At 41.3% G+C, this 27,157-nt stretch overlaps 1 protein-coding gene across 1 annotated transcript; it reads left to right on the plus strand.

Moving 5' to 3' along the window:
* The first annotated feature begins 179 nt into the window (after window positions 1–179).
* On the plus strand, window positions 180–26,991 carry adam23b (ADAM metallopeptidase domain 23b). The gene is made up of 26 exons (XM_073474274.1): window positions 180–273; window positions 986–1,203; window positions 1,540–1,616; window positions 6,222–6,285; window positions 7,357–7,439; window positions 7,571–7,634; window positions 9,213–9,285; window positions 9,795–9,862; window positions 10,023–10,088; window positions 10,564–10,632; window positions 12,301–12,467; window positions 13,104–13,188; window positions 13,286–13,373; window positions 15,172–15,223; window positions 16,721–16,820; window positions 16,910–16,981; window positions 17,066–17,152; window positions 17,246–17,326; window positions 17,429–17,479; window positions 17,586–17,649; window positions 17,764–17,869; window positions 18,889–19,008; window positions 19,180–19,348; window positions 21,910–22,021; window positions 23,297–23,387; window positions 25,156–26,991. Exons 1-26 carry the CDS (start codon window positions 198–200, stop codon window positions 25,199–25,201), a joined length of 2,349 nt encoding a protein of 782 aa, XP_073330375.1. The 5' UTR covers window positions 180–197; the 3' UTR covers window positions 25,202–26,991.
* The last annotated feature ends 166 nt before the right edge of the window (window positions 26,992–27,157 follow it).

The following is a 27,157-nucleotide window of genomic DNA, read 5'->3' on the forward strand; positions in this document are numbered from 1 at the left end:
CCTCCCCCTCCTGTTCCTCTCCCTCCTTCTCCTCCTCAGCCCGCTACTGCAGCAGCAGCAGCAGCATCCCGGTGCCTCGCGGATCCATGAAGAAAGCCCTCCTTGCACGGCACCGCCTCCACGCCACGATGGGCCGCCAGCTATTCACTGCGTTGATGTGTTGATATCGAGATATTTTCAGTTATCAAATATGAATCATGCATTTGATATTTCTGGCCACTTTGCTCGTCAGCATCCTTTCGCCCTGGCTTCATCCATCACTAGCGTCATCCGGTACGTATTGCAAAGAGAGAGCCTTGCTGGCTTTTATTTTAGTCACTTTCAACTAATTAAATGCACCTTTGAGTTTCTTGCGTGTGGCTTTAAAATGATATGTGACGATGTTACTGCTGCTGCACAGCATCGCCTTGTTTCCCACATAAAAGAGAGGGAAGTGTTTCATTTAATATGCGGCGTCTTCGGCGTGATGCTGCATGAGGCAGACTACAGCATCTCAGCATCTTTTGTTCAGCTTATAAAAGATGATCTGCTCTTTATTATGTGTGATTAGCACATTTACATTAAAAGTCACTGAGAGTCTTTTTGCTCCAGTGCATCATGTTGTATGCGGTTGTTTGTCTGTGGCTATATGTATCAGTATTGCATAATGCTCACTGCATTCATCTGTCTGCTGCAGAGTTTTTTTTTTTTTTTTTACTTTGCCAATAAGCATATCAAAAGTACCTCTCAGTGAAATGAAGCAATTTATATTCTGTATTCTAAATCAATTTCACTGCCTTACGTGGCTGTCAGTATACTATGGGGTATGTCACCAATCTTACTGAACTGTGTCCTGAAGAATCGCAATGAAGCCACGGCCACTCGCCTCAGTATTATCAATGTGTTTCATGAATAAAGAATGACAGCTGGCTCTTTGTGCATGCATGTGTGCATGAGGACCGGCCGGGTGTTTTTTAACGCCTGTGCGGTGGGTATTCTCTTGCAGATTCTCAAGGAGTAGAGGACAAGGTTGAGAGGGACGCAGTGCCAGCCCTGCTGAAGCAACAGGCAACTGCAGCACCTGCTACAGACAACAGTACACACCATGCAGTAGAGCATGTGATCACCTATCCCTCACGGTTGATCTACTACCTAAACGAGGACTCGGAGAGTACCTACCATGACCTGGACACCCGGGCCAAGAACCAAGCCGCGGAGGGCAAGGTAAGCCAGCATCGAGGAGGGATGGGTGAGGGAGGTTGATGCTGGGATGCAGTGAGGAGTTATTTCTTGCTGTGTGGTCAAGGCTTTGCAGTTTTGAGTCCGTATTGTGCCTTCGTTAACTCTAATTTAATCTTGCTGCACATTGTCAGACAAAGCAGAGATACCCATCCCAGTCAAGCTCGATGTTTTTAAGAACTGGAGCGATGCCAGAGCGCCCGTGCCGAAGGAAGCCTTTCTTCCAGTGTGCCCACTGTACATTACCATCTGCCATTTATCCACCACATCTGTTATTTGTCCACTTCTCATCCGCAGTGACTGCTCTTTTCTCCATTACAGGCGGTCCACCTCGCCCAAGCCAGTTTCCAGTTAGAGGCATTTGGCTCCAGGTTTGTTCTGGATCTAGCGTTGAACAAGTAAGTCCTCCTCATCTCATCGAACAACAGTAACTCACTGAAGCTAACATGATTTATTTCATAGCTAGTCAGCCACTGTGGTTATTAAAGGAATATTGCAGCTGTAGATCCCTTCACAGTTAACCATAATGGCTTTAACAGAGGGCCACTTCCTTTTTTGGTTTCAGTCAGATTTAGAGACAAGGTTGTGAAATAATCATATAAAAATGATGTTGAATCTCTATAATAGAGTCTCAGCAGCCACATCTATTGGAACAACATGTTGACGAAAACAGAATTTTGTTTTAATCACTACAAACTTCTTGACCTGTGTTTGGACTACCAGTGAGAGCCCATTTGTGTGTCTCAACAGTATCTCCCATCGAGGTCATATTGACAGTAATGTGTGGATTGCAGGAAAATTGTCAGTATCTTTACTCTTCTTGAGGTTAAAGAGAAGTTGTGTAAACATTGTCCAAACATTTCTGTCAGAACAAGTCCACACTGACACCCTCTATGGAGTTGATTGAAGCTACTGCAGCATAAGGTACAAAACATTGTAAGAATCCATCAAAGGAAAAGATGTGATTTCGGGTTTCATGTCTTAATGCAAGGCTTTTTAGCTTTAATAATTTAAACCTAGGGCGGATGTCAGCTAAATGTGCACTGCAAGTTGTTGTTTTTATTTAGGAAAATTGAACAAGAATAGAATCAAATGAACACTGGATTACAGAAAGACACAAAATCACGGTCAGAGGGGAAAACTCTGATTGCCGTGCATCATTCAGGAGAAATCCAGAAAACTTGGAGTCACGTATAAAAAGAGCAAAAGAGCCAGATTGTTATATGCTCCAACTCATCCTAAACATGATCAGTGTGGGAAATGATAGTCTAGTTATACTACGTTAATGGACTACGTGTTTTTGATGACATAGCATGCTGCAGAAGTTGAGTGAATGCTGAGCAGAGATGGATTTAACATCATTAAGTGGTCTGACCATATAAAAGGCAACAGTGGAAGTCTGGCATTAAGAATGACCAGAACCAGCTGTGGATGTATCCGTGAGTAAGCAGTGTGTCATAGCTGAATCCAAAAATGACAACCCTTGCGATTCCCATCTGTGGATGGCTGTTGTTTGTAAATGATATGTACTATTATATGTCAGGTCAGTGATTAATGCAGCGTCAGTCTAAGATAACGTAATCAGCCAAACTGTAATTCAGCGCTGGTTTCCAGATTCCTTGAAGTGCTAAGAGCTGTCTGAGTTCAGCTGCCAGACTACAGACAAAGAGAAACTGTTCTACCGAATGATTTGGAAAACCAAAGTCTCAATCTTTAATGAGGTTTAATTGGTTTGCATCAAACTAAGCAGAGAGACAGTTATCCCGTTTGGAGACACGAGGCTCCGGACACTCAATGATATTGATTTGCTCCCTTCACAAAGTAGCCGGTCTACATACGTGAAGGCTTAATGTGCATGTGAACAAGGACTTAGAAATGCTAATTGAATTTCAGGTCCCTTAATGTAATTCAAGACTGGATTCTGTAATAAAATATTGTAATTTTATATTGTCTGCACGGCTGACTGCTCTTAGATGTTAAGACTTGGATTTTTCCGTGGTTGGATTATTAGTCATTGTGCTGGTATTCAGTTTCTGGTTAGCAGCCCGCTGCTTTCCCGTCTAACAATCCACAAAAATCCAGGGCCACCGACGAGGGAATGTTACGAACCTGGGTGATAAATGTTCATTTTAAGTACAAGTAAAAGTATATTATAATATATTGCCATGTATGTTTATGCTGTATACTATGGGTCAACTGATTATCAGCCTGGCCAATTTTCAGATATGATACTCATCATTTTTCTGATTATAGGAATTCAAATCAATTAATTAAAAAATGTAGCACTTTGGCTCTGATGCAGCATGTAACTAGTGTAACTAGTAACTAAGTTATCAAATAAATGTAGTGAGTAAAAAGTACAATAATTACCTCCAAAATGTAGTGGAAAATGGAAATTCTCAAGCAAGTACTGTGGGAAAAAAATATGATTCTCCCAGGTCATTCTGTCTTCATACAATAGGATGTCATACGTACCCTGTACAGACGTTAAAGTCTGGATAAGGATAGTAAAGACTGCTCTATGAGGAGCATATCTCATGGTCTCTGCAACCTGGTCAGTCAAAGCTACTGTAGATATCTCTACGGAACAGATGTCTGACGAACCAAGCCAAGGCAAAGCTGATTGTTTGCGTACAACTTGTAAAGAGGCCTTCGATCTATCTATGTTAGCAGGCTTAGTGTCTGTGACCTATGTTCCTCCCTCTTTAATGACCTGGGAGAATCATATTTTTCTCCCACAAGCACTTTAAATTTGTACTTAAGTACTGTCTTTGAATTATATTCCATAACTGTACTTCATAGCGTAGTTTCAACACTGTACTGGAGCACTTTACCTGGTTGATTGAGGACATTTTTATTTAGCTTGCTAGCCGTTGACGCACTGATGAATGATGCTCTGCCATCTTCTTTGTAGTTTGAGCATCATTTCAACGCCACCGTCGAAACCTACAAAGTGCAGATTTGTGCAGCTATGTGCAATTACATGAATGTGTCTTACAAGGTCAGATAATATAGGAGATTATGATTAAATTGCTATTAAGCTCTATGTTGTTTGGAGACCACATATCTGACTGTGTGTACTGAAGAGTTGATGCTTGTGTCATCACCTGCTGTGATATCTTCAGTGTTTCTGTCTTCACTCTGTTCTAAATTGATATATTCAGTGTGGTTTTGTGTAAGTGCTAAAAGGCAAAGGTGAATATTGTCTGTGGCATAAGTAGTGTAGAGACAGATGCATATACACCTCTTGTCCAGCTCACACAATCTCATCATGTCTAACAGATGTCTTGTCCTGTACATTGTCAGACATAATACAACCAGAACTTTTTACAGGAGCAGCAGAGAGGCTTGAAAGTGTGACCTTGATTTGCAGCTGTTTGCTCGTACCGTAGGTTATCTGTGAGATACATGAGCTAACTCCGGTGTGTGCCTTTTCTGTGTGAGAACAGGGGTTTGAATTCTGCTTGGTGTTGTAGCTGCGACAGTACTGATCTAAATATAGATAGGTCTGCAACCTGCCAATAGGTGCTACTTTATGTGCTCACCTCTCTGACTGCAAAGCAAGAAAGTTGTTTTTTTTAACACTGAGAAGATGTTTTTTTTATGCAGTTGGACCTTCTTCAGAGTATCTACATTTCTGTGTGTTAGAGAAAGGTAACGCCATGTTTCACTACAGGATTCAGAGCTGCATTTGATCTGGCGCCAGACGTGAGAACCTCCTGCAGTTTTTTTGGTCCTTCCTCTCTGCCTCGCCTCTGTCTACCTTTTCTCTGCTGCTGCCGCTGCTGCTGCTGCATTGTGGCACTCAGTCTCCTGTGGACTGAGAGACCTCAGGGCAGGACTCCCTTCTCATGGTCCTCACACATTTCGCTTTCACAGCCTCTCACAGACATCACACACACACACACACACATCGCGATACACTTACATTCCAGTGCTCTACCCCATCATGCACTGCAATGCCGTCCACCGTTCACACACACACACACACTCATACAAACACCAGTGCACTCTAGCGTGGCCCACTCTCCTCGCCCTGCCTCATCTGGCAGGCTATAAATAGCCCCTCACTCAGGAATCTCTCACAGACGCCGCTCATGCCTCCCCTCATAATGCTGCACTTCCTGCTTGCATGCAACTGAGCATCACTCAGAAATGTCACACTTCTTGTGTCATAAGACAGATCCATCATGTCTGTCTTTTTTTTTTTTTTTGTGCTGCGACGCCAGAGAGGAGGATGTTTTTGATTTGCAAGGTTACTCAGAAAAAAAAAGCGCCATTGTGGCAGAAATCCCTTGAAGTCAGCTGTCAGCTAACAGATTGAGTGTGTGGAACGGGTGAGGGACGCTGACTCAGACAGCGGGAACTGCCGGGAGGACTGTTGTGTTCAAGGTGAAGCCGAGGCCTCACAATCACTTATCACATTAGGCTTTCGTTGGCAGCTTTCAGACCAAGTTAGTTGTTTCTGTTCCTGTTATGTGTACCGTTTCTCAACCACTGATCTAATTTTGTGAGATTTGAGGAAGAACCACTCATGTAAAATGTAGTTTCAGTTTTTTTTTTTTTTAGGTATCTTGTGTCATTTTGTGGCCACTTTGCAAAATTAGTGTGCAGCTTTGCTTTTTGCGCCTTGTTTACGACCGTATTTATTTACATATTTTTGAAAGATTTCTTACTCCACCAAATGCGGTTTTGTTTGTGCGGCCTCTGCCTGTGATGATTAATTATCCTCAGAAGTAAATGCATCATAATTTTTCCTGAAGGCAGGCAACATTTAACATCTCCGCTACACTTCTGGGATGCCACGGGAGTGTTTGTGCAGGCTAATCCAGGCACACAGCGGTGATGAGTATTCTTGTTTAAACGCCAACCAAAGCTTGGCTCACCGCTAGCTCAAAACCACAACATGTGAGTCAGAGAAAGCAGAAAAACAGATAGACTGCTTTTATTGTCGCTGCATCACATCCTCCCACCCTAACCAGCTTAAATCTCTCTTTTCACAGTGACTTGCTGTCTTCAGATTATGTTGAGATCCACTATGAGGGGGGAAAGCCCATTCTGTCAAAGGTAACGTCTTCTATAGTCATGACTAAAAATGCGACGCATCTTTCTTGTTCTAGTGGAGGCTGGTTCTGCATTTCCGTCAGCTGGTACAATGTGTCCGGCTGGTTTTATTTTGTACAGTCATGCACATTGTCTGTGAAGCACAGATGTGCTTTGTCTCATCTTCGGGAAATAGGCTTTGAAACAAAACAAAAAAAAGGGATGGGTGAGAGTTCCTGTAAATCAGTTTGCATGCTGTCTGTCATTGCCAAGATTTCTTGTAATCGAATTAACACTGCTACTGTCATGTGTCATCCAAACTACTGCAGCTACATCCAAGAAATGTTCTTTGCAGCTGAGAAAAAGAACAGAATGTACAAGGAGAAGAGTGATGAGATAGATAGATAGATAGATAGATAGATAGATAGATAGATAGATAGATAGATAGAGAGAAAGTGATGAAAAGTATATGATTTTTAGAGAACAGAAATATAAAGTATATGATTTTTAGAGAACAGAAATATAGAGGAGGTAGAGAAAGGGAGGGAACAGGTTGGGAATGAGAGATGGCTTCTGCTGCTGCTGCTGCTGATTCAGGCTGGGCTGGGCTGGGCATACTGTAGCTGAATCAGCAGGGTTTTGCTCCCCTGCATCCTCCTGCTGGAGCTCTGGTCACGTGACAAGGGAGAGAAAGCCCTCTGCAGTATCAGTGCAGCGTGGGATGGGTGAAGCGAGAAGGAGGAAGAGCGAGCGAGGGGGGGGGGGGGAGAATGTCCTCTGCTCACCCTGGATCTGACAGCTGAGTCACAGATAGTGCCAGGACCCACCTTTGTGATGCATTAACTGCACATCTTAACAAGCACCAACCCCCCTACAGAAACGCATAGCAAATATACCAAAATCGGCATCTGTGAGACAAGCTGTTACCTCCCTGGAGATGTAAGCAGATTCTAACACATGATAATTAAGGAAGAAATATGACACATTCACCATGTAATGTTGAATGTAAGAGATCTGTTGATGTATGCACAATTTGGTGTGTTATGGCTGGTGTTTGCTGTGATGCTGCATTAGCACTGTGTCTTCTTCCCTTAGGGCGGTGAGCACTGTTACTACCACGGCCAGGTGAGAGGGAACGAGAACTCCCGTGTGGCCTTATCTACCTGCAACGGGCTGCAGTAAGTGAACAGCAGAGTTTGTGTATAATCCTCGCCATGTTCAGAATATCTCTGGATACACTCATCTCTGCTTCTATTGACTCAGTATCGACTGTCTTCTCTCCCTTTTCTTCCCTCTCTCTGCCCGGCAGTGGGATGTTTGATGATGGAGTCTATATGTATCTAATTGAGCCCTTACAACAGACTCATTCAATCGTAAGTTATTCCTGTCGCACAGAGGAGCAATATTGTATCACACAAAGGTTTTGTCCTGCTACTAATGTCGCATCACCTTCACCACATATGCACAACTCCCTCTGCTGTTACTGCTGTTTACATACTCACCTCAGGAAATCCTATCTGCCAATGAGATGAGACAACGAAGCATGTCTGGAGTGAATTCTAACATGTTGGATGGATGGCTTATGTTCTAGTATACTCAATTTTGGAAATTGTTTAAAGGTTTAATTGTTTTTATAACTGAAGATACTATTATATTAATATAAATATTTGTAGTAGGGCTGAGCAATATGGTTGAAGAAAGTATCAAGATATTATTGCCATCCTCCTGTATGTGTTTAGCTTGTTATTCAGCCTTCTCAAAATCATTTTTATGGACCACAGACATTATATCTTGTTTGTTTAATCTGCTTTAAAAGACGGGGTTGTTGTCGTGCGGGACTACTTTTTGGCCAAAGAAATAGTCTGGTCCATAACCAGCCCGAGATACTGTGAGCTTCAGAACTGCTCGTAGGTGGATTTTCTAACTTTGGACAGAGACAGACTAGCTGCTTCCCCCTGTTTTCAGTGTTTGTGCTAAGCTACAGTAAGCTAACCTTCTGCTGGGGGTACATTCATATTAAGCAGAAAGACATGAGAGTGTTATCGATCTTCTCATCCAGCTCTTGGGAAGAGAGCAAACAATGAAATTTCTCAAAATGTTCACACAGTTCAATATTATTTGTCCTCATCTGTTTAATATTCACTTACACCAAAGCCGTGTTTCCACCAAAAATACTTTTGGTATAGTACCCTATGAATCTGTACTTCAGATTTTCCACTGCAAACAGTACTCTTTATCTAGGCTGGGTTGTTACCAGAGCTTGGGGAGGGTAATCCTGTTCATCCTGTTTTCCAGCGGTTGGGAAACAGTCTTAACTCTTGAGAAGCTGATGCATTTATTAACTAACACACTGTGAAGTTTGTTGTACATTAATGTCAGATTGGCAACATGTTCAAACCACTAACCTTCTCTCCTCTGCTCGGCTCTGCTCGCATTCACTGTCTCTCTTCTGCCACTCTCTCCCTCTTGTTTAAGCACACATTCTCTACACACAGCACACACTTGTGGTTGTTAATTGCAAGTAAAACTAGTGAGAAAACACTGCAGGCAGCACGACAGACGACTGCTGAAAAAACAGGAGTTTGGGAAATTTGAGAACAGAGCGCACACGGCAAGAAGTTTGTTCCAATTAACCAATCAGTGATTTGCAGTATGAGATCAGTGTGCTAGTTACTTTTACAGAAGGGTAATGTAAAACAAGACAGCATGGAGCGGTTCTTGTGGTACCATCCATAACAAAGAAAGGCAAAAATAACCATTGTAATAGGTAACAAACTGAACTGAACTGAACCGTACTGCTCGGTGGAAACTAGGCTTAAGTTTTAATGTTCTGTGTTACTTGAAAGTTGAATCTTTACTGTTTTTGTAGTGAGCACTGTCCCTCACCAGTGTCAGTGCCTTCCCATCCCAGTTCCTGTTAAATCTTTTAACACTTTCCCTCACGCATGCAGGATACAGCTGCAAGGCCTCACAAATTAAGAAGAACAGCCACACTTGACTGGAACGATGATTCAGATGAACCGGGTAAGGGTTTCCATCAGTGTCGTCCACCCTCTTACGTCAGTCCGTCACCTATGACCATCACCACACCTCTCTTGTCCCTGACATTGCCTTCCCCCTTAAGTATATACATCACAAAGCAGTGACGTATGTCCACAAGTAGTGCATCCTGGGGTTGTAGCAATGGAGCTTTAACTAGTAGTTGGTAAAAAAAACATGTAGTTTTAATGTAATGTAGTTTTGATTAGTCACAAAGTGAAAACTACTGTGGGATCAAGTAGAAGTAATCATAGAGTGTTAAGATTGATGGACTAAGTTGCATGTCTATCTTTTTGCCAAGTTCTATTTCTACTTTACTGGTATACTTAATCAAAACAGTACTTCATGGGAAATTCTGGGAAACAATTTCATTTTAAATTCTGGGTAAAGCCAACACAAGACAAACACATCCCTGTGGGGAGAGAGGCATACCCGGTTGTAAATTCTTAATATGTTTGTTGTTTGTCATTCGTTCCTTGTGTGTGTGTTCACAGTTGAGGAGGAGCAACTCTTCTCAGAGCTCGATGACTTGTCCTGGCTGAAGCGCAGGAAAAAGCGAGCTGTAAGTCCCCTGATCTCACTTGAGTTTAAACTTGAGTTCACCCACCCTTGAATTCTTATACAATGAGTTTCATAACTTTGTAATAATATACATTTTAAAGGACAAACTTCATAATGGGACTGTTGAAAGAAAACACCTTATGATGGTTTTTATTTTACAGATGCCTCGCAGTATATTTGAGGAGATGAAGTATTTGGAGATCATGATTGTCAGTGACCACAGTATGGTATGTGTTCTCTCTGAAAGCAGCAACAACAATAGATATCTGCTTTCACTTTCTTTGATCATTTCATACTGGATTACTGGTAGTTTCTCCAATATATATATGAAAACTCATTAATATTTCATACATACTCTGCTTTTCATCCCACAAGAGGGAGATAAGATAAGATGAGATAAGATAAGATAATCCCAGCAAAGGAAATAGCAAAAATAGAGAGCATCAATTAAAACCAGTAATAACAAATAAGTAGAAAATATAAAAAAAATATAAGTAGAAAAGCAGTACGAACACTATAAACAGTATAAATGGGAAATATAAACTCCAAAGATATCTACACAATTGCACATTGATGAAAATATTTACACCATTGCATATTTACAGTAGATTCTGAAATAGCCCATCGGCTTGTTGAGCCAGCATCATCAAATCATTGCAGCTTACACATGTATATCTTTGTTGTTTTTCTTTATACCTGCAGTATAAACGACACAAGACCAAGCAGCACACAAAGAATTTTGCCAAGTCGGTGGTGAATCTTGTGGATGCAGTGAGTAAACCCTTTAATCACCTTTTGAGAAATGTGTAGTGTGTGGTTTATTGATCCATTTCAGAATTTACACACATACAGTTGTCATTTTTTTTTTCATTTTGTCATTAGCCACGGTAGCATTGTTGGTCTAGAAAAGGCAATGTCAGTGGGTCAGTCCACCACTTTGGCTTAGACTTAAAATAACTTAACAACCGCCAGGTGGATTGCCATGAAATGTTGTACAGACATTCATGGTCCCCGGAGGATGAATCCTAATGAATCTGGTGATCCCCTGATTCTTCATCTAGCGCAACCAGCTCTAGACACAAATTTTGGGACACCCATTCAATTTCCCTCAAAAATGTATCCCGAAGATTGACTTTTCCTCTAATGCCACTTGCAACAACAAGCTAGTCAGGTTTGTCTGTTGCTGACATTTGAACTTGAAACTTTCCTGCTAGAAAAAGTAGGTTGGAACGCCAGTCAAAGTCCTATTTGTAAACACGGGGCAAATCAACAACCCCGACTTCTTGAAGAAGCAGTTGTCTTACAGCACACAACAATGGCAGCACACATGAAGAGGGGGTAGGAGACTACAGTATTTGTATAAGGGGAGTGGATAGAATATTTAGACAGTGTTGTAAAAAGTACCCAAAAGTAAAAGTAAATGATACATACATTTAAAATGTATTTATATATTGTGTACTAGGATTCGAATGATTATCAGTCTGACCGATTATCAGATCAGCATTGTTATCGAAATCATTGTTGTTGTTGTTTTTATGTGATCACTGATCAAATAAATGTATTTAATTATGCACTACTGTTGCTCTGATGCATCATTCAATCAGCAATGTAACCAGTAACTAAAGTTATCAAATAAATGTAGTGGAGTAAAAAGTACTATATTTGCCTCCAAGTACTTAAGTACAATTCTTGAGTAAATGTACTTAGTTACATTCCATCACTGTATTTAGATACTTTCCCAAGTATAAAATAAATAAAACATGTAATGGCGCCTGTTACCACATGCGTTGTTTTTCCTACTCTGTTTTGTTTATATATGCAAGGAGGCTGGACTGCTGAGGGTTTATTTGTGTGTACACTTGCCAAGGAAACATCTGCTTGTCATAGTCAGCCATGTTTTTTGTTTACGTTTGACATCATGCACCTGGAATGCTTGGAGGTCAGAGGTTGGGAATTTTATCTGGGAAATTCCAACCTCTGACTTTGAGTGCAACACAGCATTAGTCTTGTTTCTTGCAGTTTGAAGGCTGAGTACAGCTGACTATAACTGTTCACCCATGGTAGTGCAGTCCAAATATTGATTTACAATACAAGACAGATGCATTATTGAATATGTCCTTACAGTGTGTGTGCGTCCCACGATATATTATTCAGTATAGTACAGCTGAAAATCCCCACGTGTCTTAATGGAGACTGTAACGGTCATTCAGCCGCCATAAGTGTTTGCTCTGTGTTGTCATCACATGCATTAACACTCCCCTGTTCCTCCTTTATCCCAGTGTGCTGAGACCCTTATCTGCCCTCCTCAGACAGAACAGATTCAAACTCACACCCAGTGTTGTTCTCCTCTCCCTGTGCTGTTGCTTCTGCGTCTCTCTGCCCTTCTCTCTCTCTCTGTCTTTCTTTATTCCTCCCATTCACTTTGCACTTCAATGGCAGGTCTTCAAAGAGCAACTACATACACGTGTGGTGCTCGTTGCCGTGGAGATCTGGACAGACAAGGACCACATCCCCATCAGCGTGCGGCCGCTGGAGATGCTGCGGGATTTCGCCAAGTACCGGCAGCAGAGCATCAAACACCACGCCGACGCTGTGCACCTCATCTCGTAAGTTTATTTAAACTAAATCTGTTTCTTTCACACTTTGATGCATCTTCTTTATTGATATGGAAAATCTTTCATTTTTTAGCCAAGATTAAAGTTTTATTTCTCTTTCATCTCTCAGATTTTTCTCTGATGGTTGTGTATTTTGTTTTATTAAATATAAGAAAATCAAACATCATGAACTATTGAGAAAAGTACCATTTAAAAGATCCGTCTGTGTTTAAGTTAATTTTGTTATTGTCATTCTTTTGTTGCACTTCATTCCTCCTGGGTGTCATTGTTTCATCACTATTGAATAGTATGTTTTTTGTACTCCGCTCTGTGTAATCATAGCCTCGAGTCAATAAAAATATTGACCTGAATCTGCGATTCAACCACTAGAGACTTACAGTGTGTAGGCTGGATGCAATAAACATAGCTGCTGCATAAAATAACTGACCAACATCTAAGTTTGACATAATTTTTATGCATGCTTTGACCTTGTTCCTGTAATATTCTCCCTGTATGCTTTTGCAAGTTCATGGTACATGTGGCTTAATTTAAAACAGCATTGTGAATATTTACATTCGCTTTTTGACTCATCTAATCCTCTGTGATGTTTTTATCGGTGTCTACCTCTGTCTTCCATCATCCTTGTAGAAATGTGACCTTCCACTACCGCAGAAGCAGCGCAGCATACTTTGGAGGGATGTGTTCTGCGAGTCGTGGAGTAGGGGTCAATGAGGTCTGTCTAATGTGGAGCGTCACTCTGTCCACACATATCAAAGTGTGTGTCTGTGTGACTGCAGCTGAATAATCCCTGGTCTCTGCTGTGTCCACAGTACGGCAACAGCTTGGCCATGGCGGGGTCTCTATCCCAGAGCCTGGCTCAGAACCTGGGTATCCAGTGGGACCCAGCATCCAAGAGAAGTATAAATGAAAACACACGTCATCTCATATTCTCTGCAAAAAGCACAACAAATAACAGCAAAAACATATTTTTCTGCTTACCCCTAGTTGTATTTGGCCATGCAGATAGTTTTATTGATAACCCTGGGGTTCCTCATCTCTCGTCCCACAGTGGTGGAGTTAACTGGTGTGAAAAAACCACAGCAGAGTCACTGCACAGGCAGATAACCCAGCTTTTAGACTACACCTCAAGGTGTAGGCCGGGAGGGATGTAACCCAGCAGACTCAATTGAGGTCATGACATCATCTTTTTTATTTATTTTTAAAATTTCTTTTAGTATTATTTTTTTTTTTTTGGATAGTGACAGGTGAAGAGGCAGATGGGCACTGAGGAGAGAGAGAGGTATGACATTGAACATAGGAGCTAGCTGGAATCAAAAAGGTCACAGATGCAGCCATGTGTATGTATTTTAAGTTAGTTTGGACAAAAGGGTCTGCGAAATGAATGTACTATTTACTAAAGTTTTTTAAGGTTGCAGCTAATATTTTTTTTAATAGTTGTTATTTTCTTGGTTAACAATTAGTTGTTTGGTAAATAAAATGTCAGAAAATGAAAAAAAAGCCCAAGATGACGTTGTTAAATGTCTTGTTTTGTCCACAACCCAAAGATATCCAGTTTACTGTCATTGAGGAGTAAAACAAAAAAACAGAAAATATTCAAATTTAAGAAGCTGGAATTGGAGAATTTTGACTTAAAAAAATCAAATAAAAATCGTCTGCAATTAATTTAATAGTGTAAATCTAATTGATTAATTGAATACTTGTTACGGCTCAATTTTTTAAAATTATATTTGGTAGAAAATACATCTCAATAACACTGTCCACAGAGAAGTCAGTGGTTTTTTCTAATTTCCTTAATCTGAGACTTGGGCGTTTGAAAGGCATGTTTTCATACTGTATATCTTTCAGCTGTCATGTTTTAGTGCTTTAAGCATCAGAAATGTAATTACCTCTCATTTGTATTGGCGTAACAGCAGATATCTTAAAACTGCAGCAAATAAACCAAACTGTTGGCATGGCTAGATACAGTGGCTCTGGGCTCAAGTAGGATAATATGTTGTTATTATGTTTTGTGTTCACTTACCCTTTAAATTTCACGGTTACATGAAATTAACCAACTAAAAGTTCTAAATGACCTGAATACAAGATGGTACAATTTTCTATAAATTGCATTTGAAAAGCTGGGGTTGTCTTAGATTTGAGGTCCAGGCGCTTGAATGTCTTTAAAGTAGCAGATGGAGCCTTTAAAACAAAAAAAGATGCCTTCTGACTGGATCAAACTGTCTCTTGTCAACTCATATCTGTGCCAGAAGTGACAGATGGAGAAACACACTGATTGTCTTGGAAAATGTGGTCCAAAAGTATACTTAGCTGAGTCAGACTTGGGAAGGATTTATGCCATTAGTTTTCTGATCATATTTTTATCACAGTGCTTAATGAGGCAAAGTCAGAGTCTTAACGGCTGCCATGTTTGAAGACTGCAAGCTCCACCATCAGAGAGATTCTTTATAAAGTCCCAGAACTGGCAGCGCTTGATAGAGGATTGTGCGTACGTCATTGAATAATAAAGTGGAGGGATTTTGGTTCTAGCTGAAAGACTTTGGAAATCACGTGCTAAATCTGGTGATCGACGCTGATTCTTTTTGAGATGATTAAGTGGAAACAAAATCATGTCAACATATTTTATTTTGAATAGTTTGTCTTCTTTTCATCTCCTCTGTCTCTGTGTTTTTTTCTGTTCTCTCTTTCCCGTTTGCAGAGGAATGTGGTTGTGTTGAGACGTGGACTGGATGCATAATGGAGGACACGGGGTAATGTCCAACACACTCACACACACACACACACACAGAGAGAGAGAGAGAGAGAGAGAGAGAGAGAGAGCAGGAGAGAGAATCAGTGGAACAATTGTAGCAGTTAAACAGTCTGATGTTATCACGAAGGCATTTGATCGCTGCTTTATCAGTAATGAATTAATTCTGTTCACTCTTCAGACATAACTGGTTGTGTTTTTGTCTATTCCCATTGGTATTTTGTGTTTTTATTGTTGCTCAATTGGGGGCATGTAACACTGGCAGAAATCTTAATTTGGCATAATTTGAATTTATAGTGATCCATGCTTTCACTTAATTCTGATAATATTATGACAATATTCTCAAAGGGTATATATTTAAAAAGTCTTGTTGTTGGCAGTAATGGTAGTTGTAAGATGTTTTTGTATCAGATTGCGAGCTGTCAGAAGACGTTACACATAAAAGCAAGTCGTGATATTGTGCTGTAGGAGGCTTTTCAATCCTATTTTGTGGAGTTTCAGTCAGCTTATCCCAGTCCAAGTTGAATTAATTAAATTAACTCTGTGATTTAGAATTTCTGTTATGTACTGCTGGGAAGTACTGAAAGGATATTGATATAATAATAAATTGTTCTTGGCCATTTTGTCCATACTGATGACGAAGTAGTTTGCTTTTTTTGTCCAGTAGATGTGTACATTTTGAAAAGCATTGTATGTCTGCATCTGCTAGAGGGCCATCACGATAAGAGTTGACATAATAATGAATTAATTCCACGAAAAGAGAGTCTTGATGTTCTCTGCAGTCAGGTGGAAAAAAATGTGTGCATACTTTATATTGGTATATATGGTATCATCATTGGCAATCAGCCAAAATGAGTTGGAAAATATTGGCATGTCACATATTGGCAAAAATCCAATATTGTGCATCCTTTTTAATCTAAAGTGTCATATGTAAGAAGTTTCCATCTGTCAAATTCATACTCAAAACAAATAAGGGGCAGCATATTATTAGAGTAACTGATTACTGCTGCTAACTATAGCTGTTCTTAGCAGATACAGTGCAGATACAGTGCAGTTAGCAGTTCGGCTAACTACACTGTTCTTTTTCTTCAGTGTTTTATACAGTATATGTTCTTTGTTTATGTTTTTTGAGCATTAAAGCACGTAAAGCTATTCTACTAGTAACGTAAAACAAAATGATGAACCTGAAAAGAGCATAATATTACTCCTTTAATAGACCCTGCAGAAACCTTGTCTCATAAGTACGAAGAATTTGTAAAGATATAAAGTAAACACTAAAAGACAGCAGCGACAGTAGTTAGTCATAATTAGCTTAGAAAAATACACAAAGTGTAATAAAACCCCAGAGAAGTGAAAAACAAAGATTGTGGGAGTCTCTGCTGTCACACTAGCAGCTCATCACAAACATGGCTCCCCGCAGCATTGTGAACCATGCTTCCATCCTCATTGGACAACACTTTTTTCTAGTTAATTATCACCCAGTATTCTCTCTCTTCAGGGTCCAACACCCACGGAGATTCTCCAAATGCAGCATCACAGACTACAAAGAGTTCCTTCTGAAAGGTGGAGGCTCGTGTCTGTTTAACAGGCCCACCAAGGTAAGTCTCTCACAGCTCTACACGTCACAGCTGTCATGAGTCACACATCACACTGCTCTGTCATTTACTCTCCCGTCTTCCTCTGGCAGCTGTTCGAGCCGACAGAATGCGGTAACGGATTTGTAGAAGTGGGAGAAGAGTGTGACTGCGGAGCGAGAGCAGTGAGTGTCTTTGACTTCAGGAAGTGTGTTTGTTGAAGTCTGTTTGTTCAGACGGATGAGGCTCCTTCACTGTTTGTTTTACAGGAGTGCTACAAGGAATGCTGCAAAAAGTGTTCCCTCGCCAACGGGGCGCACTGCAGCGACGGCCCGTGCTGCAATAACACATGTCTGGTACGAGTTTGGTCTTTTCTTGAAAGTTTTATAACACAAAAAATGTACTTCTGAAACCTTAATTTAGACTTTTCTGATTTCTTTTCTTGCCAGTTCTATCCACGAGGTTACAGTTGCCGCTACGCTGTGAACGACTGTGACATCTCAGAGACCTGCTCCGGGGACTCTGGACAGGTGTTCTTGTGTTGCATTTTTCCTTTTTCTTCTTCCAGACTGTTCATTTTTTGCATGTTGAAGATAATACGAATGTTTTTTTATGTTTGTGACTGTCTGCAGTGCCCTCCCAATCTTCATAAACAAGATGGTTACCTCTGCCAGGTGAACCAGGTACGCAGACTGATGACTTTAGAAAACGTGTTGGTCCAAAAGGAGCAGTGATGCATCAGAAAAACAGCTGACTGAGAGTGTATTTTCTATCTTTTTCTCTCTGAAGGGCCGCTGCTACAATGGAGAGTGCAAGACAAGAGAGAACCAGTGTAAATACATCTGGGGGTCGAGTAAGATTAATATTTCTTTGATTCTCAGAGTATCATCACACACAGATGCTGAATGAAAAGAGAGGGTTTTTTGTAGTCTAGCTGTGCAGCTCTCCTCTTCTCTCTCTTCCTCAGAGTCTGGAGGCTCGGAGAAGTTCTGCTATGAGAAGCTGAACACAGAGGGCACAGAGAAGGGCAACTGTGGAAAGGATGGAGAGAAATGGATCCAGTGTAGCAAACAGTGAGTTTAAAAGGAAGACAAATTAACTATGGTATTTCCACTATACATGTCAGCACAACAGTGCTTTCTGTTTTTACATCAAGGCTGGGCTTTGATCCTTCCTGATCATCTTTTATTCCTAACAATAGAGTCATTCAGGTTGTTTTGAAGCCAACCAACAGAGGGCAATAAAGGGCACATCTTACAGGAACATTGTCCTAAAAGCATTTTGATGTATTTTAAGAACAGGATGCTGGACCCCAACATGCCAGCCATTAAATGAAAGTCATTCACTGAGCTTGTATGCCAAAAAACTTTTGTTTAATCTTTATGCGGCAAACTCTCTAGTAGTGCCCGCGGATCCCAGCTTAGAGACTTTGCATTGTGATGACACACACATAAAATTGCTGTTCAAGGCTCTGGAGACGCTTTAGAGCAATACTTTACTGTGTTTGAAGTTGGAAGTTTCCTGTCAACGCTTTTGCTACTGTTTTTATGCCTCCAAAGGCTGGGACAGACGTGTGTGTCATTCTTGAGTGAATTTCCTGAAATTTGGTACGATTGTCCATTTGGATGAACTGATTAGATCTTGGCAGTCAAAGAAAGAAAGGACACAATTTTTAGACAAATATCAACTAGAATTAAATTATGATGTGGTGACATTTTATATCCAAAAGGTCAAACACTTTTCTGGTCATTATTCAAACCCATAATTCAGGAACAGAAGGGGAGATTGTGACCATATTTCATATTTGGTGAAATACTAGTTAGGTAACACAAATCTTGGGTGCCCACCGTGAAAAAGCTCTTGAAGGGACAGTCGAGTCGAGTCAGTTTATTTACACATTTAAAAACTACGAATGTTCACCAAGAGCTTTAGAAAGACATTTTAGATACAATAAAATATTTAAAATGAAAAATTTAAAAGATGGGTCTTACGAGGATCAGGATTTAAATGTGACGATAGTTGGGGAAGACCTGACAAGTCAAAATGTCGAAGACTGGCATCTGTACAGATTTCTCTCTGTTGTCTTTTCCAGTGATGTGTTCTGTGGTTACCTTTTGTGTTCAAACATTGGTCGGAACCCACGTATCGGAATAATGAAAGGAGAAATTACTCCAGCCTCCTTCAACCATCAAGGCAAGCTGGTAGACTGCAGGTAAAAACATGTTTACTACAAAATAAGACCTGTTCAAGTCATGGAAACGTATAGAATGTCACGTTTGGTTTAATCTTCCTTTTGTGAGTTTTTATTCCCTCCTCCTCTCCCCACCTCTCCTCTGTCCTTCATGTTTCTCCACCTTTCCCCCCCTCCATGCTTTCCTCACAGTGGTGGACATGTCCTATTGGATGATGAGACTGATTTAGGCTACGTGGAGGATGGAACCCCTTGTGGGCCGTCAATGATGTGCCTTGACCGCAAGTGTCTGCCCATCCAGTCACTCAATATGAGCACTTGCCCTACTGGACCTAATGGACAGGTGTGCTCTGCCCATGGGGTGAGTCCTGCTGTAATCTAACCCATCATGTAAGCTTTACTCTTTAGTATCTGCTTGGGACATCACTTAAATAAGGCTGTACAATAAATGATAGACAGGTCCTTCATTCAGACTAACAACATAACCCGGTAAACTTAACATAAAGTACTCTTCAGACTGAAAAAAGATGGTGGCTGTTCTGGGACTGTAAAACATCTTATAACCAGTAAACAAAATAATCTTCAAATAAGATTTATAGGCAAAAAGGTTACTGAATAATGTCTGTTTAAAGAGTTGTTGACAAGGTTTTTGATGTTAAAGTCTTGTAATCCATGAAAAATTCACCACAGTTCACTGTATGGTCCCAATATGTACAGTATCTGGCTGTCTATTCAGTAAAAGCAAGGATTCACACGGTTAAAAGCAAGTATTAAAGTAAGTTGAGATATTTCTTAAAGGCCTTGCCCTTTAACACAGGTGTTTTCAATCACTCTGGCTGATTCGACCTCTGCTCATTTAGAAGTTGGGTGGGGCAGCTTGGATTTTAATGCTGCATTCCACTTCAATTCACTGTGAACTTCATAAGCAACTATAGCAGCTGATTTAACAGATCAGGGCACTTAAAAAGAGACAGGAGGAGTCAGCTCCTCTTGCATGCTCGCAAAGACTTAACAATTAACTGAGTGGAAATGAAAAAGGCAACTACAAAGTTGTTGTGGCATCATTGTTCACAACACAAACACTACATAAAGTAAAAGTGATGAAAAGGTAAAAATTAATTGTTCACTGTGTGTGCCGCCATACCAAACATTGTTTGTTCGCTGGTTCAGCGTACAATGGAACGCAGCATAAATGCGACAATAAGAGATTCAGAGATTTGAATTGTCCTGCCCCCGAACAGCTGTAACCAAGTAAAAAGGGAGTGACGTAGCTGTCAAACAAGTACAGTGTGTACATGCAGTTCTTAGAAGAGGTCCAATCAGGACACGTAAGTGAAAACAGCTGTGTGAATTTACAGAAAATGCATGTCACATATGGGCAGGCTACTCCACATTTTCTGTCCACAGTAACAAAAAGGCTGCTTGGCTGTGCTTCTTTTCCTCAGTTGTTGGTACATTTAATGCTGAAATGAAATATCTGGATTTTTTTGTTTTTTCGGGGGTCAGTAGGTGTTTCTCTAATAACTTTTTTTCCATAGAATATGTATTACATGTATTAATATGTGTCACACGTTAATATGTCACAATAGAAAAATCACAGCTGTAAATAATGAAATGAATGATGGCTGCGCAGTTTCAGGGTATTGGTATTTTTTTATGCTGTCACACTGTCATGACTTACCAAGACAAAAACAACATATAAACCACACATAAATCAATACCCAAAACCCAACTTAAACATACACTCACATGCGCTTGCACTCGCACACAGACACACAGACACACATCCAGGAGGAGGGATACTTAGAGAAGTTCATCTTAACCACATTTCAAGGACACATACTGTAAGCTCATGGCAGGACATGTCATCCAATCAGGATTTGGTGTAAACAAAATCAAAATAGAGAAAGAAAAGGCCTAATTTTTTCATTTTTAAATCGCAGTTTCTCCATGTACGTAACCAAAATAAGTTCATACGAGCATTTTCTGAAGCATGGTGGAGTTTGTGTCTTCCAGTATTTGAGAATAGTTTTTTTTGTGAGCACCATGCCCATCATTAAGCTGTCACGTAAATGGAACAGAGCCGTAGTTAATTATATCTGTACAACGCACAGTGTAGTACGTGGTACACTGCTTTTCCTTCCGTCACAAGTCAAAATATTTGCTGTGAGAAAAGCATATTGGACTCCAGCCCTTTGTAGTTCATTGGTTCCAGTCATTGTTGTCTAATTCAATTAGTTAGCGACACTGCGGTTAGCATTGTTTGCATAATTATATCCGTCTTTACAAAGCTGACCGTGTGAAAAATGCCATTGTAGAGCTGTGATATAATTAATCCAGATCAGTCTCCACAATTGTGTCTTTATCTTTATCAGCCTGGTGTTTGATCATCTTTACACTGTAGTAAGTGTCTATGTGGTAGCCTGTATAAAAGGTCCAGTGTGTAGGATTTAGGGGGACCTATTGGCAGAAATGAAATATAATATTCATAATTATGTTGTCATTAGTTTATAATGACCTGAAAGAAAGAATTGTGGGTTTTTTTACCTTAGAATGAGACTTTTATATCTACAGAGGAAGAAGAGTCATGTTGCACCGCCATGTTTCTACAGTAGCCCAGAATAGACAAACCAAACACTGGCTCTGTAGAGGGTCATTTTTCAGCCACAGTAAGGGAGGGTGAGGCAAGGGCTGCTCAGTTGTTTCCGATCAGCAGGCACACCAATAAACGGCATTAAATCCTACACACTGGACCTTTAACTGTGGATGAAGAATAACCTTCTATAAATACCCGATGTGAAGACAGCTGGGAATGTTGCCAATGGAGATAGTTCCCAAAAAGTACCTCAGTGTGTCAGCATCTTTATTTACAGCTCTTACGCTCCCCTCATCATCTCATCTATTTCTGTCTGATCTGTACAGGTGTGCAACAATGAAGCCACATGCACGTGTGACACCACCTGGGCGGGGACAGACTGTAGCATGCCTGACCCGCCTAAAGAGCCTGAGGCCGCTCAGGACGAAGGACCCAAGGGTCGGTTTCCACCTCTTTCCCCCTCTCTGGCACCTGATAGAATGAATAACACACTTTTATGCACACTCAATTAACGATTTAACTTTTTACTGTATGTTCTGCAATATTACAATGTCATTCTCAGTCAACACAGATTCTTAGCCGTGAGTTTCACAGGTGTACTGACGTCGTAAAGACTGAAGGAGAACATAAAAATCAGTGTTACATTTGTTGACTTTGATTGTGTACACCTGACACTTTGACCACAGGGGGACGGGGAGGTGGTTTAAGGGGGGCGGGGAGCGTCACAGAGGGAACGGTGTGACTTCATCCATGACTCTTGAAGCAGAAGCCTGCTGTTTGTTTTTGACAGGGTGGTAATAATGCTCCTTTTCCCTCTGCACAGTGAGCGTGGCCACTAACAGGCTGATAGGGGCAGTAGCAGGGACCATTCTGGCCCTGGGGGTGATTTTTGGAGGCACAGGGTGGGGAATAGAGTAAGCATCTTTAACCCTTTCACAGCTCTTCCTCTCATAGTGGTGCCTCAGTGTGCGGGCGGTCTCGTGAGCCGGCCTGAGCCCGTGTGTGCGTCCCGGTGGCTTTGTGTTTTCTTGTGTGTTGGTGATGACCATATAATTGTCATGTGATTGGATGTTTTCAGTGTCGTGTGATTGATTGATGGATTCCTCCTCCTCCTCCTCCTCCTCCTCTCCTGCCACTTCCTGTTGTTCCCCATTATTACAAGCCTCTTTCTTCATCCTCCCCTCTTCCTCCTTTCTTTCTCTGATTCTTAGTCGTTATGTGGTTGCTCCCGTGATCCTCTCCTTTCTGGGGCATGTGGGGCATTTAGATGGAAAACAGTCCTGAGAAGTGTCCAGTTAGTGACGTGGCTTGTCAGTCCAGTCAGTGGTAGGCTGTGTGGTGACTGGGACCCCTAAAAACATTTTTCTACTGCTCATACTGCAGGCCACATATACACAAATATCACCTGTCAATCTCTGTTTAGTGATGGACACCCAGGGTCTAGTCTTGTGCACAACTTTAAGAGACAAACCACTGATAATCACTACCTCAGCTCATACATTTAAATATTCCCAGGGCCTCTACCTCATTATCTTCACACTAACAGGGGCTGGAAAAGCATGCAAAAACCTCAGATTCAGTCATTTTACTGTAATAGTATACTTCTGGTTATGTTTTCTGTTCCATGTGAAATCGTCATTGTATAGTTACATGTTATTTTATACAGTAAGTGAGTATAGAAACTCATGTCTTTTTCCCCATAACCCTTTACAGGTCCTAGTGCCACCAATCTAATAATAGGCTCCATCGCCGGAGCCATCCTTGTGGCTGCCATAGTGCTGGGGGGGACTGGATGGGGCTTTAAGTAAGCAACACGCCGCATGCCTCTCCTGCTCTAACTCTAGCATCCCTGCTGCTTCTAGACACCAGGGTTTGAGCTCCTGCTACAGAATGTGGACCCTTAGGGTGAATGATAAACAAATAATAAGGAGGAAGATGTGGGTGATGTCCAAGGGTGTAGATGTGTAAAGGGTGATTTGGAGAGACACTGTGGGGGTCGTCTGTGGATCTGTAGCAGAACCTCAAACTGATTGGACGGACAGAGCTCAATGCTTGACATGCATGCTCAGATAACAGAGGGGAAAGAATACTTAGTTAACAGCTAAATGGTTAAATGTATGCTTGTGTTAATACGTTTAAATCTTATTTCCCCTCTGAAATCCAAAAATAGACCTCTAACATATCTGTGTAGCCAGGAAATGTACTCTATTGTACAAACGATTGTGTTAAACAAGTTCCAACCTACCGCTGATTAGCCTGCTGTCTCGAGCAACAGGGGTGTTACACATCTAAATAGGCCTAAGGAGTAACTGAGAGATTACAATCCTGCAGCCACCAAAGCATGCCAGATAGCAAAGCATCATGATTGTCACCAAAACAAAACAATAAGAAGTTAAGAGAAAACAGAATACGAAACGAAACATTTCTGCATGTTGACTTGTTTGATTTGGAGGAGGTCAGTTCATTGCACAAAGGCTGAGCCAAACCCGCAGTGATTTGGTCCAGGGGTTGTCGTGCTCTCATCACTTCCATAATCTTTTTCTCAATCCATTACTGTCTGAGGGTGAGACTTTAAATGAAGTAGTGAGAGCGCCACAGAGAGAGAGAGAGAGAGAGGGGGAGAGAGCCAGGACCTTATTGTTGGCCGCAGCCTTTGTGCCATGGCTGGCCACACCCGCCTCGATGGCCAGTCTCCGCCCTAGAGCAGAGCAGGACTCTCGGACCCGCCCACACCAGCTGCCATTGCTGCCTGCTTCACAGACCTGGTACAGACACGGCGCATTGCACTGCATGAACCACGCACAGCAATAGTGCCACCTTCAACTGGCCTACTATTGGAACAGGTGCATGACAGAGTGATAGAAGCCCCACAACAAGCCACAGTACGGGGAGGTTATGCATCACTCCTGTTGTTGTTGTTGTCCCACTGTTGTGGTAGTAGTTATTGTTGCTGCTGCTGCCGCTGTGGTTGTTGTTTATGTGGTTGTCTCCTCTTTCCCTCCTCTATAGAGTGTATATTTTATGCTAGCTCTTTCCTCCCAGATGGTTATGTTTTGAGTGGAACTAATGTCTTTCCCATCAAAACTGGTAATGAGACGTGTCTCCTACACTTCTTCACCTTGTCAACTGATGTTGCACGCACAAGAGGAAGATGGCAACAGAGGATATTTATATTCATAGACCTTCAAAATTCACAACTCGGAAGTAGGCTTTATTCTTTTGCTCGATAAACTGGGTGAAAGTTTGGATTCCGGTCACTTCTTTTAGTGCTCAGTGTCTTAAATGGAAAGTGGAACGGATCCTGAACATAATGATCTCTCATCATGAATGAGGATGTAAAGGCTTGTGAATATAAATACCTCTGACTGCCTCCAACATGGACCAGCCTTTCCTCACTTTAATGTCTTCAGCTTTTTAAAGTGCTCAAAAAACACTCTTGAATATGACAATAGTTAATTGTTTATGGCATTAAAACTGGAGAGATGAGTGTGGTTGCTTGTCCAGGTTGCACTAGCTGTGTTACAGATGTACTTATGACACACGCTGACTTCTGTTTTTTGTCTCCTCATAAGAAATGTGAAGAAACGGCGGTATGACCCCAACGCCACAGCCATTTAACCCAAGGAGAGCTGGCAAATCACAGACGGACTCCTCCAAGGCTTCCTTAGTTGGCTACCTGACAGCTGGACTGCACTTATTGCTGCTGATCTTTGGCATTAGATTTACTTGAACAAAGACATAGTGGACATTTTAATAAATTCCATCGTAGTTACATTAGAAACGCAGCCTTTTCAACTCCACCTCCACCCATATAACAAACCCACAACTCCCCACACCCTGATCTCTAGAGTGACAGATCTCCTCTTCCATCCTTTAGTGCCAGTGCACAGGCGTTCAGGCGGAATCCACACCACTCTCTCACCTGGCATGATTATCCGCACAAAGCGTGCTGCTTGCTGGCCCCCCTGGCATGAAGAGCCCTCTCTGCAGGGCTCTGCATGGCTACGAAAGCTATGACTATACCGCAAAAAACATACAAAGAGAAAAAAAAATGATTTAACTAAGGCGGCAGATAGCCTGGTTAAAAACCAAACACAGTGGAGAGCCGGTCAAAGCTCCTATAGTTCACGTCTAGGTGCTATAGATGATTAAGGAGGCTGCATGTGAGGACCCATAAGGGCCGTGTATTTCACACAGTGAATGCACACAAACAAAATTGTACATAAACAAAGAGTTCAGGTTTGGTAATAACAGCATTTTACAAGAACATAAATTGCTTTTGTTTTTTATCTTAGCATGTTGTATAGCGGGTGTTTTTGGCAATGTTATCAGAAAAAAAAGGTGATTTGGGCCGAAATTGTCATCTCACGCTGCACAGCCTCCAGGTCAAAGGTTAGCGGACAGAGCATCTGTGGTGTCGAGGAGAAGCATGTCAGTTCTAGAGGGATTCAGACTGATATCACGTCAGATTAACGTCGCAGGATTCCCCCACTCCTTCCCGAAGTATCTTCAACAGTGACTCAAAAGCCAAAGAACCAATCACATGAACATATGGATGTTGTTGCACACAGAGCACTTTCCCCCTCTGTCTGCAGCCAGTGGTGCCTCTCCTACTGCTGAGGGCATGAAGTCTGTCCACGCAGGCGCTCACCTGTCCAGCCAGGTCTCACGTAACAGTCCTCATCAACACCCACTATACCGGCTTAAACCTTTTTGCTCTCATAAACTCTTAGTAGAAAATCAAGTTCTCGAGCTCTACTGGAAACGCTGCATGCAATCACTATAGTGGGCTTATAATTCTATAGGCTATGGCAGTCCCCAAAATCTGCAAGAAAAATATGCTACAAAAGATAGGTGCATGTCAACAACAAAAAACATTTAACTTTTATTTACTATGCAAAGAGAGATATTGCACAAAAGTATGGGTAATAATGATATCAGTGTAGACACGGAATTACTAAAACTCTTGCTAATCAGCTAATCTTTTGTATTTGGCCACTCCCACGTCTCGTTTCACTTCGCTTCAACGTACGCAAACTATGGATGGACAAATAATAAAAGAACTGAAGTAGTATTTGCAATGAAAAGCAAGAGAGCACCCTTTTACATTTGTGGAACTGAAGAAAAAAAATCATTTTTGTGTGTTTTTCATCCGATCTGATATTTTTAATCACACACATGCACAAACACGTACACAAACACACTGTTTTGGTGCCTCTGCATATTGAGGCCTGAACAGTTTCCTTGTGCAGGGCTATTATTTCCAGTCCAGCTGATAGTTGGTGTGTTCCAGGTGCTGCCATAGCACTGGCATCGTTGTAATCCTCCATGTTACTCATCGTCTGGTGTCCCTCTCTCACTGCATCATGTACAGTTGGACCGATGAATAAACTACTGACAAATTTTAACTGAGCGTGTCTGTGATTTTTACCGACAAACCATCACTGAAATGATTTTATCTGACTGAAACACAGAAACTCACTGGAGTTGACTGCATGATACACTTTAATATTGTAACATAAATTTACATCTTAATTGTAAACATTAGTGGAGACAACAACTTAAATATGTATT

The sequence above is a fragment of the Pagrus major genome, chromosome 9, assembly GCF_040436345.1.
Source record: "Pagrus major chromosome 9, Pma_NU_1.0".
NCBI classification, from domain to species: domain Eukaryota; kingdom Metazoa; phylum Chordata; class Actinopteri; order Spariformes; family Sparidae; genus Pagrus; species Pagrus major.